This window comes from Ochotona princeps, chromosome 6 (genome assembly GCF_030435755.1).
Source record: "Ochotona princeps isolate mOchPri1 chromosome 6, mOchPri1.hap1, whole genome shotgun sequence".
NCBI classification, from domain to species: domain Eukaryota; kingdom Metazoa; phylum Chordata; class Mammalia; order Lagomorpha; family Ochotonidae; genus Ochotona; species Ochotona princeps.
Window position 1 is genome coordinate 3,140,816 of NC_080837.1, and position 12,203 is coordinate 3,153,018.

Here is a 12,203-nt window from a genome sequence, read left to right on the forward strand (position 1 = left end):
TGCAAACACTCATGGAGCTGTTATCTCTCGACTCAAGTCTCAATGGCAGGTGTGTGGGTTCAATGGTTTTAGTTAACACTTTGAATGCTTTCATGAAGAACTGCAACTGTAGTGGACAGAGGCTGCGAGAGCGTCCCCCTCTGCCTGTCCCCAAGTTCCAGTGGTTCACTCGGATGGGAGGACACTGACATCTCAGTTGTAAAATCCTGCTGTGTGTTTTCTTGTGGCAAAGGGCCCACACTGGACCAGATGGCTCGGGATGTACGAGAGCCACATCCACGCCCCAGAGGACATTGTCCTACAGGAAGCCACCACAGTCCCACCTTCTTAATTCTGGGTCAACCCTGCTGGGCTGGGCCAGCAGCAAGCATGCGCGTGCTGGGGCGCAGTGTGCCAGCCACACCAGGAGAGCCGAGTAGTGACGTCCCTCCAAGCAGGACTCTCGGGTCGACACCGGGACCCTAACCCAGAGGCTGGGAGTTTTGTTTTGTTTCCTCCTAAATCAAACAGCATGGATAATGAGAGCTCAGGAAATCTCTTACATTGGTACTTTATGATTCCAATTTCCACATTTTTCTTTCCTGTTTCAATGAGAGGCAACTTGTTCTTTTAAGCAGAGTTACACAAGGTGTTGTTTGTTTTTTCTTAAAGACTGACAAAGGGGAGGGACAAAGTAATGCTTCCTAATTTGCTTTTAGCACTCAGGGGACTACACAAATCACAAGTTTGATTTTACGGGGGTTTCTAGAAAAACTCAGCAGGATTCCACAAGGGGGCTGGGTGCACATGAAGCAGTTATGGAGTCAGTCTGAGTGTAGGCGTCGGCAGAGCACATGTCAGGAGGAATGTCTGGCCGAGGAGACATTGCTCCACCTGTTCCTTCAAGGCAACGGAGAGGCAAAGCCACGGCCAGCACACACAGTGACCGGAGCAAAGAGGGGTTTCAAAAGAAAAAAAAAAAACAAAAGAAGTTATCACAAACCAATGACTCATCAGCCAGAACAACAGGCTAGCAACACCGGTGTCCACGGGAGTCTGAACAACAGCGCGACTGAGACAGGCACACGACACACTGGGACTCGGACACAGCCCGGCCCGGCCCACACGCGGGACGGGTACTGCTCAGATGCCCACCAAGCCAGCCCAGCCCCGTGCCGAGAGCTCAGCCCTGTGGGCGGCAACAGACCCAGGAGCAAACAGACTACCAGTGCTCTGGCTGTGCACCCGGACAGACCAAGTCCTGACACAAGACAATCCAAAAATGTCACCGCCTACTCCCAACTAGAGAAAAGCAGGGGTGGGGGGCCATGATGGCCACTGCATACAGCCCACACCAGTCTGTTCCAGGGGGAGGGTGCCCTGCCCTGCCCTGCCATCCAACCCCCAGCATGGCCCTTCAAGGACTGCACGCAGCAGCCGCCGCCTCCTCCAGCAGAGCATGTGCCAGCGAGTGCAGTGTGTGGCGCTCGTGGGGCCCGACTCCTGGGTACCACCTCCACCTGCTACACCCAGCGGGGCTGCTGACTGAGCACATAGAGGACGGCCCCCCACGCCCACGCCCTGTGCGCAGCATGGTCTCCCACACAGGCCAGACAACAAACGAGCCTCAACAGGTCAGTCGAGAGAGAAGAAAGAACAGAGCTACAGCAAAGGGTATAAAAATCAAAGTAAATGAGGATTAAACAGCAAACTGAAATCCAAATTAGTTGTGAAAGTGAATGAAGTAAACTTGGGAAAGTGTTAACATCATGAACTGTGCATCGTATAGACTGAAGCGGAGATTGAACAGACTCCAAAAGCATGCAGATCGCTCACTTACCACCACGGGTTAAGGGTTTGATGCAATTGAAGGGGGAAAAAAAAAAAAGAAGTCACAGTAACCGACAAGTGTCAACACAGCCCAGACCCTCAGGCCACAAGCAGTTAGCGGGACTGTCCTGAGGAGCCACCGTGGCTGGGCGGAGGGCTGCACGCCCTGCCCTGTGTGTGCCCGTGGTCTTCTCCCGCTGCTGCCCACAGCCCTCAGGGTCCAGACAGCTGCTCTACGGTACTCTGGGGAACAAACTGCCCCATCTAGTGTCACCTCCAAAAACGCAGCTTCAAGTCCAAATAACAGGAGCAGGCTCTGACCCCTCGTTTGCCAGCCCACCAGGGCTGCTGTGAACTCAGCAGGGACACATCTCCTTACTGGCCCCACCACACTGTGTCCTGGGGAGGTCGCCTGTCACATCTCAGAGGCACTGATCTGGGACAGCATTTGAAAGTAACGCTGTTCATCCAACGCAGCTCACCGTAAGACCTCGCATGCCACCAGACTAGACGCTGTGGCCAACTGTCAGAGCTTGGAACCTAGGAGAGCTCCTCCATCCAGGGTCAGCAAGAGTGTGGCTGTACCAGAGCCATGAAAGATGCCACCCCGACGCAAACAGCTCTTCGTCAGTAACTAGAAAGTCCCCTCTGTCGTGCCAACAGAACTGATCCCAGCATGCACACAGGACCCTGAGGACGACGCTTGGATTGCTGTAACCCTGCACCACAGGGGAGGGCCTGAGGCTCTCCTCACCCCCGGAGCCATCGCCCAGGCTGCCATGTGCATCTGAAGGTGAAACGGGCGGCCACTGCACCAGCAAGGAAGACTGCAGGACGCAGTGGCGCGTGTCATGGGGAAGGCCAGCAGAGCATCCAGGGAGCAGTCAGGGGTGGAACCCAGAGCTCCCACAAGCACTGAAGGTCAGAGGTGAAAACAGCCCACCTACAAGACAAGCCTCTTTGAGGCACTGGCCCCCACAGCCCCCACCCACCAGGGCTCTGGAGGCAAGAGACAGCTTTAGCTGTCACATGCACTGACAGCAAGATGAGGGAGCAGCCAGCCCTGCCCGCTGCAGCAGGATTTACCGTCCTGGCGACAACAGACCCGTCTCCAGGTTGCCAGGTGCATGCGTGGTTCTCCCGGGAAGAAGTTAGCAAAGACCACCCCAGACTCCAGCAGGGGGCTCCAGAGAGAGTACCTACTGGCCGAGAAACACCTCAGGGGCACCAACGCAATTCCCATTTTCCTCCTGGCATAAAGGAAGTATTTCTGTGCAAGGAGGGGGCACCTGAGCCGCCTTCTAAGGGGGCGGGACACGGAGGGACTGCAGAGGGGTGGGCCAGGGCTAAGAAAAGGTGGGGTCACTCCCCCGCTTTTCTGATGGCAACTTCCAGGGAAAGGGAACCAGAGGGGCGGACCAGTGGGGGTGGGGGAGGCTCTGTGGCATGAAGATGCCAGAGCCCAGGCTGCCTGTCCCCTCTCCGTGACAGCCCTACAACAACAGCCCTTCAACAGCCCAACAACAACAAAAGCCCAGTGCAGGCCTCTTTGGCAGTTTCCCCAGGAGCCCCTCCAGGTAGGCCAGGGAACGCCTACCAAAAGTACCTGCCTCCTGGGCTGGCATCCGGCCTGGTGAGGCAGACAACCCCCAGACCCTCTTTCAGCATATGCTGTACAGCAGCCCAGCAGTGCAGTGGCTGAGGAAAGAGGTCACTTCCCTGGGGGAGAGCAGCAGCCAGTCAGACTTACTGTTGAAAGGCAAACTGGGAAGGCATCTTTGGCCTCTTGTTTTTCCGACCTTGCTGGGGGCATACTGAGAAGGGGCACTGGGACAGCACCTGCAGGAGTAGAGCCTGACGGACAACAGGGTCCAACCACAACACCTGGCACATGCAGCTACTCCTTCACCCTCGGATCTGTGTGCCTGCACATCCCAACACGCAGTTAGGTAAGACTGGAGGGAACGGGCAGGGATACATGTATGTCCTTAGTAGGCTGTCTCTCCCGCAGGGTGGGAAGTGAAGCCCCCGGGTGTGCTCTGTGCCAGGCAGCTGGCCCCAGATTCACAGGGCCCCTCCGGTCAGCCCTGTACCTGTCCAGTGCCCACGTCCAGCTCGCCAAGTCTCCCACAGGCATCACAGAGGCCAGCACTGAGCTTAGCCTGGCTGCAGGCTGCCTCTCTCATCATGTGTGCATCCCAACATGCAGCAGGTAAGAAGTCCGAGGGGCTGGGAGACCAGCGAGGAAGGGAGCGGCTCTGCTGGCACGCAAGTCTTCCCAGCTCTCTGGGGGAGCATGGGGCTCACTTGGGCTGCCCCAGACAGATGGACACAGAGCTGCAAGGGCACTGGTGGCCACCAAGAGCAGCCAAACTGCGACGGGCAACAGCCCATCCATCCACGTCAGCTTCTTCAGGTTGGCCAGTGATGGGCCACAGAGCGGTGGCTGGTTGGCCAGTCACCTCTTCATGCAATGACAGGGCAGGAGGAACTCAGAGGAGGATTGATATGGGCTTCCATCAGCAGCATCCCCCAGCTGACATCACAGGGTTGGAAATGGAAATCGTGAGCAGAGACAGAAGACGTCTGCATGCTTCTGCAGGCCATCCACCAAGACTCCCCGCCCTGTTCTCGGCGCCGCCTCAGGGCTCACAGGCTCTGCTGCTGCCCCTGCTCCTGCTCTGACCCTGCACTGGCTAGGGGCGCCGCCTTGGGCAGATGCCAGGGGTTACCCATCCCAAACTGGGTGGGTGGACACGCCAGATGCTCTACATGCACAAGAGAGCCCTGAAGACCAATCAAGGGACTGCTTGTGGGAACTGAAGGCCACTGATCCTAGTGACCCACAAGGGCTGCGACAGGCAGCCAGGTGCCCACCCGTTAGAGACCCGAAGTGAGCCCCAATAGCCGGGTGACCCGCAGCCTGGGGGTGGCTCCTGAGCTAGACAAAGACTGACAGCTGCCCAGTCACCCAGGCCTGGAGGGCACTACCCAGAGGCAGCGAGTGCATCATGGCTCACAAGAGGGGCGAGGTGGCGTGTGAGAAACAGGCAGACCCTCCTTCTTTCCTTCTGGGACCAAGTCCTCTGTGGGGCCCAACGGGACTCTGGGGTGGGGATGTTCTTACCATCAGGAACCTCATCTGGCCTCTTCCTCTTCTCATACACAACAATGATCACCACAAGGATGATGATTTCAGCCACAATTCCCAAGAAAGGCCAGAGTGGGGCCAAGTGGCTCCGTACCCTGAGGATGGTGACAACGGAGGTGGTGCCGATGGAGTTGGTGGCGTTACATTCGTACTCGCCAGGGTCTTCCGTGATCTGGAGGTTCGTGATGCTCAACTCTGTGTAATTTTCCTTATTGATGATGAAGAAGCGGCCAGAGGTATTGACAAGATCCTGCACAAGTGAGAAAACACTGGTGAAGGCTGGTGAGCCACTGCCCGAGTGCCCCCGAGAACGGCACCACTGCCCCCAGAGAGTGGTGCCTCTGTCCAAAGCCTTTGGAGTACTTCACTAATGACTGTCCCTCAGCATTAACAATGGCCATGACAGGCCAACCGGCTTTAGAGAGCAGCATTCCAAATGTCTCCAGGTGCCACCAGGCACCCCGGCCCTCCTGACCATGTAGTAAATGCCCCCACTTGTAACAGCAGCAGCAAGAGGATGGGCAACATTCCCAGCCAGGCACCTTGGGAGCGTGGGCCTGTGATTCACACAGACACTTCAGCCTTGGGGAGTTCACGCATCTTAAATTTCCTCACCAAACAAGGATCTCTGTCATGTGGGGAGAATATCATGATTTCCTTCCTCTAGGGTTAGGGAAAGACTGTCAAGTCAACCACGCACATGACACGCATCCTGTGAAGTGTGAGGTTAGTCAGGCTGGGAGAAGCTTGGCCCCCGGAGGCAGACAGCGGAAAGGTCCGCGAGGAGCCTCAGGCCTGGTGTGGAGTGCGGGGGCGGGCAGCGGCCTCCTCAAAGAGCTGGCAGGAACACCCCGCAGAGGCCCCACGAGGGAGCACGCCCTCACAGGACACTGGCAGGAATACGGCGGACTCAGGTATCCTTACCCTTCAACCCTTCATGCATAATTAGCAATGGAAGAGTGCAGGGGAAGATCACCCCTGAAGATTCTAGCTGGTCTGTGCTCATGCGTGGGTACAGCTGATGTGGGGGAACTCATGGCTTGAAGAGAGCTATTCTGAAGTCTCCAGTTTCCTATTTTTTTTGAGAGGGACACACACCACCACCACCCACCACTCTCATCTGTGGCTTCACACCCTAAATGCTCGCAGTGGCTGGGACTGGACCAGGGCTGGGGCAGGGACTGAGAACTTGGGCCAGGTGTCCCACACAGCTCCCACGGACTCACCTGCCACCTCCCAGAGTCAGCATCAGCAGAAGGCTGGAGCCTGGCAGCAAACCCAGGCTCTGCTGTGTGGAACTCTACGCCTCATGTCTTCAAAGAGATTAAAATGCCCACCGAGTAATGCCAACTTCTTCTGACAAAAACCAAGGTGCATTCCCTCTTAGGAACCAGGAAAGGAAGCTTGGTGCCTTCCTGAAAATGCTCGGCTGGGCACTTGCCCACCTGCCCATGGCGGTCAGCGCTTCTGTCAGCGGGGGCGGAGGGGGGCCCTCTCCCTGTCTGCCGTTCTCTTAGTCAGAGGTCAGCAAGTGGCAGCTAACGGACTTGAGACTGGAAAAGCAGACAGGTGACCCGGCCTCACCCCACCTGCGGGCACACATCCGGGGACCCCGGGCTGCCTGTCACTCACCATGAGCACCCCGTTCTCCTTCTTGCGCCACAGCCACTCGGGATGGGGGTAGCCAACTGACTTGCAGTACATCATGGCATCTTGTCCTTCATTCTTATTCTCGCTCCGTTTATGACCAGTGATGTCAGGTGCAGCTGCGGAAAAACATGAACTCGTGACCTGAGAGCCCACCTTCAACTGCTTTCAGCACAGCGACTGCACAAGTGACCCTGCTGCCAACTGCACTGCCAGTCTTCAGAGGTCCACAGAGAAGGGCATTTCAGGGCAGAACAGAGTAAGGAGACAGTCAGGCTCATCACCGTGTGAGGCTCTGCTAGTGCAGGGCATGCTCTAATACACCAGGAAAGGATGCAGGCCTGTCTTCAAAGGAAACACAAAACAAAATTGGCAGTCCAAGGCTTTCCTGAAACACCTGCACAACCTACAGATGGTATTACAGGGAAAGGGAGCCCCGACAGCCAAGATCTGTCACAGCACATGGTGACTGCCAATGACACGACTCTCCCAGAGACAGACTCTTCACAACAGAGAACAGGGGGGTCACAGGAGATCCAGCCAGTGTCCCAGGCAGCTGGGAATCTGCCCCACTACACCCAGCTAAGCAACCACAACAAGAGCCCCGAGAGAAACACCCTGCCAGGGTTCTCTGCTCTGAGGATTACACAGGAAGACGTACCCAACACATGAAAGTCTGAAGATGAAGTAAATTCTTAAGTCCTAAGTGGGGTTAACTCATTAGTCTTACTTTCCACTGTACCAACAGCAGTAATCTACGGCTTGAGCCGTGGCCTGAGAGGCGGGGGCTCGTGTGGTTGTCTTCCTCTTGTTTCACTCAGCCAGAACACAGCACACCTGGTTGGACTGGGGCACAAATCAGGTCAAGATGACGGCACTGCAGGGAAGCTGCCAAGCAGGCCCTGAACCTCCGGTGAAGAGCTCAGGGGAGTGTTGCCGGGGGAAGGCACACACTCAGACACCAGCCGGCAGCTCACAGCTTTGGCCCTGTGGCCTCAGCCCCAGGCGACAGCAGGCTCAGGCTGAGGGGCCTGTGGCCTACATCTCTGGAAAGGACCCGGGTTTCAGCTGGGCAGCAGGGCTCTGGAGGGCAGTCAGCAGTCCTGACTGTGTTCACAACACCAACAGCTTGCCTTCCATTTACCCTCTGGAGTGTTCTCTAGAACGTGGCCTTACAAGATACCACCAGCTTAGTTAGCCCCACACTGGCTACACCTAGAAAAGCTAACACCCACAAGAAAATCATCAATGTTAGATCCATTCTTGCTTTCTCTGAAGAAACACTCAATGAAATGCAGCAATATTCCCCCTCCCTACTGTACTCATAAGTCTACGGCCTGAACCACTCACCCGGGAGTTAGGAGCCTCACTGGCACCTTGGGCAGGAAGACTACCAATGCCAAGGGCATCAGCGCCCCTGCAGCTCTGCAGCAGCAGAAAGCGCTGTCCTTTCACTGCTGAGCAGGCTAGTGGCCCCCAGCCTCATGGCACCTGTCAGCAACGGTCAGAGAACACTCCCGAGGAGTGCGCACTGTGATGACATGAGGGAGACACCCTTGATGATCCTACACTCGTCCTCCTGAGGGCAGCAACATTCAGGCTACCCCCAGCAGGGGTGCAGCTCTGGAAGCCAGGACCCAGGGCACACTGCAGGAGGGCAGCTGCCACCTCACAGTGAGGAGCTAAGGCCTCCACCCACAGCCACTCAGCCCTGCTCAGTCTGACAGATGAGGGCCCAGTGGCCAGTACTCCCCACCAAACTGTACCCCCAGACACTGTGAGACAACAGGTGCTACACAACACAGTGAGGCAGGTCCTCTGAGAGCCCATAGCATTTACGTATTAGCAGCTTTGGGGGCACTGAATGATGTCCCTATGCTCTCTAGCAGACAATTGGTGCTCTGAGTCCAACATAAATATCACAAAGAAACCATCAGCTGGGCTCATGGACATCCTGAGCTCTAAGAAACCAGAAGCACATCCTGTGCTTGCCGACTCCACAGGACCTCTGCAGCAGTTCACCTGGCCACACCTGGCCACACACCGACAACCGGTGCCTGCGCCTCGCCCGGCAGGCTGGTCACTTAGTTGGGGACCACCTATCTAGGTCTGCTAGTCAGAAACAGGAAGGATGTGGTGCACAAGTCCCTCTCGGGGCACAGACCCTGTGGCAAGGTGTGGTGTGGGGAGTGTAACCACTGACCGTCTGGGAGTTCGCTCACCCACTGGCCTTGTCCCCCGTTCGTTTTGATCACATCAGGTAAAACACAACCTTCAGTCATCTAAAGGATGGCAATGAGGGGCCCAGTGGCATCTGACCCACCTTCATCCTCCCAACATGGACAAATGCATGGTCCTCATGCCCTCTGCTGCCCAGCTGACCTGTGTGGAGGCCCAAGATGCCAGGTCCTCAGCCAGGCTGGGATCTGGAGCCCGGCTTAGATGAAGATTCTGTCCTGCGCCATCAAGAGGACAGACTTGAGGACTCAGAAGCCGTGCTGACACTGACTCCATCCAGCAAATTCATAACCTGCAACTCATTTAAGCAAAACCTACCCTTACGGGTGTGTCAACAAGTGGGTCACCTGCTCACCCTGCAAGCAGACTCTGCTTCCTTCAGGCTAGGGTGGGGGACATCCAGCCTGTGGGCCGTGACACCACCTGAGCTGGCCCTACCAAGGCAACCACAGGCAGGACTCAAACTTGTCAATCTATAGCACACTAATTTTTAAGCTGACACTCTGGCACAGCCTGTAGATGATGCTATAAACATCCACATAGCCCTTGGCAGAAAATCAGTCTTTTCCAACTATCAAGCCTCAGAGACACCTCACCTCTGCTGCAGACCAAACGCTTGGCTGAGGCTGAGGGAGAATTAAGACTTACTGTGAGCCAAGGGTGAGGAAGTTAGATGAAGCAAGGCGCAGGGTCTTGCCCCACTGTGCCTGGGAAGCAGGGAACAGTGCAGGCCAGGTACGGGGTGCGAGAGACACCAACAGTGATCCTCAGCTCTATGGCAGGCTGTGGGCCCTGGCCTCGGCTGCACGCTCATCTCAACCCTGGCTGCACACTAGACTGTGTTAAAAAATAAATAAATAAATAAATGTGCTGACCACACCACGTTTCCTACAAACTAAATCTAGTAACGTTCCAGACACTTCTCTTGCCTGGTTCTGGGCACAGCGAAGGCATGTTCTCTAAGCTCAGGAGCTGTCAATCATCACCATGAAGAAAAATGAACTTTGGAAGTCCTTTCAATCTCCAACCTCAGCTCTGTGTCCTCCATAAGCGAGCCACAAATGGCCAGAGGAACAAACAACACAGGGACCTGGGCCATCAGCTTTGTTATTCTCCTTCATCACATCCTTGGGGAAGCTGAGGCTCAGAGTAACTGGTCCGTGTCGCGGTCAAGAACAGAATCCATTTCTTCTCATTGCAAGACTCAGCATTAATAGTCCGACTGACCCATGCTGAAGGCTGGAGCACGGGCCTGGCTCTGATGGCCCAGTCATTTAACGTCGGAAGCCTCGACGCACTCACTTGATATGTGAGCTAACTGTACCACCCAGGCCCCACAGGGTGCACACTTAACAAGGTCAAGGTGGCACCCTGTGGAAAAGAGGAGGAGGAACAGGTACTGCTCTCTGGGCCAAAGCCAAGGCTCAAAATTTCCCCAGGCTTCAAGACACTGATATTACTATGCTTTAAAACCTCCTCTATGGGGCTGGCACCACGGAGTAGTAAGTGAGACTTCCACCTGCTTTACCAGCATCCCGTATGGGTGCTGGTTTGGTCTTGGTTGCTCCACTTCTGATCCAGCTACCTGTTACGGCCTGGGAAAACTGTGGAGGATGGCTCAAGTCCTTGGCCCTGAAGCCACATGGGAGACATATTTCCAATCAGCTCAGCTCCAGCTGCTATAGCTATTTGGGGAGTGAACCACAGGATGGACGACTTTGTTTTTCAAATAAAAAATATTAAAAAACAAAATTTTCTTAAGCAGAGGCAATTCTGAGTCAGAACCAGCCTTAAAAATGTCATGAACTCTAAACACCATCACCTCTGGCAGAGGGGATGATGGAAGACACCGGGCAGACACAGGTGCGCAGGACTGCTCCCACAAGTTCTGTCCCACCCGGTGAAGCAGTGAGACAGGAAGAGGCGCAGAAGCAGGCCAGGGACACATCCAGGAATCCCAGCATTTAGTCTAATATTCAGATACACAGAAAGGCAGGAAGCAGGGAGGAGGAAAATGGAAATTGATCCTGGCCCAGCTAGCCACCAGCAGGCTGAGGTGCATGGCAGTGTGTGGTGAGCAGGAACAGGGCCCTTCTCTATGTGCTCTCCCAGAGGCCACAGCACACATGCTGCACCAGAACCGAGGGCCACCACAATCCTCACCTGAAAACTCGAAACTCGGAAGAGGAATTTTCCTTTTACTTATCATATTACACAGAAAATTTTAATTACCTTCTCTGTGAGCATAAAAAGAATTTTTTTTTTCAGAAAAACAAGTATAGGAAGAGGGTTCATAACGGTCAAAGAAATGCAGTAGAAATTTGCCTGCTCCTGTGCACCCACCACTGCTCTGCTGAGGTAGACACCAGCCCGTTCCTGTGCACCCAGCATTCTCTGCTGAGGTAGACACCAGCCCGCTCCTGCGCACCCAGCATTCTCTGCTGAGGTAGACACCAGCCCGCTCCTGCGCACCCAGCATTCTCTGCTGAGGTAGACACCAGTCCGTTCCTGTGCACCCAGCATTCTCTGCTGAGGTAGACACCAGCCCGCTCCTGCGCACCCAGCATTCTCTGCTGAGGTGTGGCAGCCAAGAGGCACAGCTCCCGCCCCACCACCTCTCACTCAGCAGCATCCAAATCAATAGTTCCAGAAAAAGAATGACCTCTGGTCCCACCCTGCAGGTACTGAGGGAGTATCACTCAGTCTCTCTCCCCTGCCCCCGCCCCCCCCACACGCACGACAAGGGCAAGACTTCTGTCCATCCCAAATACAGATGGGTGCTACTTTAGGACACCACCCTAGGCCCATGGCAAACCTTTTAAAATTTATACAGAAAAAAAAATGTCCAAAGTCTCATTAGACTCCACAGTAAGTAACATCAAAGACAAAATGGTAAACATTCAACTGCTTTCTATCCCCGAGATAGTTGGGGGACAAAAAAAAAAAGATCCACTTCGCAACACAGCTCTCCTAGTAATGACAATATACTTAGCCTTTCCTCAAACAAAATGTTCCCAAGGCCCACCTCTTCAAGCCAAGATTCCACCCAAGCCATCCTTCCCACAGGGCTCAGTAAGCCCTGGAATGCAGTGCTATGAGAGACAGCCTCAATGTCCCATTTGTGTCTGCCTTGCAGTGTGGATACAGGTGCCTCAGGGCCTCGGAATTCCACCCTCTCAGGCAGTCAGACTACTGGGAAAACCCTCCCCCCCAGTGTCTGCTTCCCAGTTTCCATAAGGATTCCAGTTCTTCAGGACAGGGGAGGGTATGACTTCACAGGTGAAACTCTGGAGTATGCAGAGAGCCAATAACAGAACTCACTGCCCCCCTGCCTTCCACTGGTGTTCCTTCCAACGCT

The 12,203-nt window shown here is 55.0% G+C and overlaps 1 protein-coding gene across 2 annotated transcripts in view; it reads right to left on the reverse strand.

Moving 5' to 3' along the window:
• Positions 1 to 12,203, reverse strand: part of NPTN (neuroplastin) — a 56,221-nt gene that overhangs the window by 2,066 nt on the left and 41,952 nt on the right. For both annotated transcript variants that reach the window (XM_058665453.1, XM_058665454.1), the window contains 2 exons: positions 6,593 to 6,726; positions 4,937 to 5,210 (listed from right to left, as the gene is read on the reverse strand). In XM_058665453.1, coding sequence (XP_058521436.1) covers positions 4,937 to 5,210; positions 6,593 to 6,726 — 408 coding nt within the window. The remainder of the gene's footprint in view (positions 1 to 4,936; positions 5,211 to 6,592; positions 6,727 to 12,203) is intronic.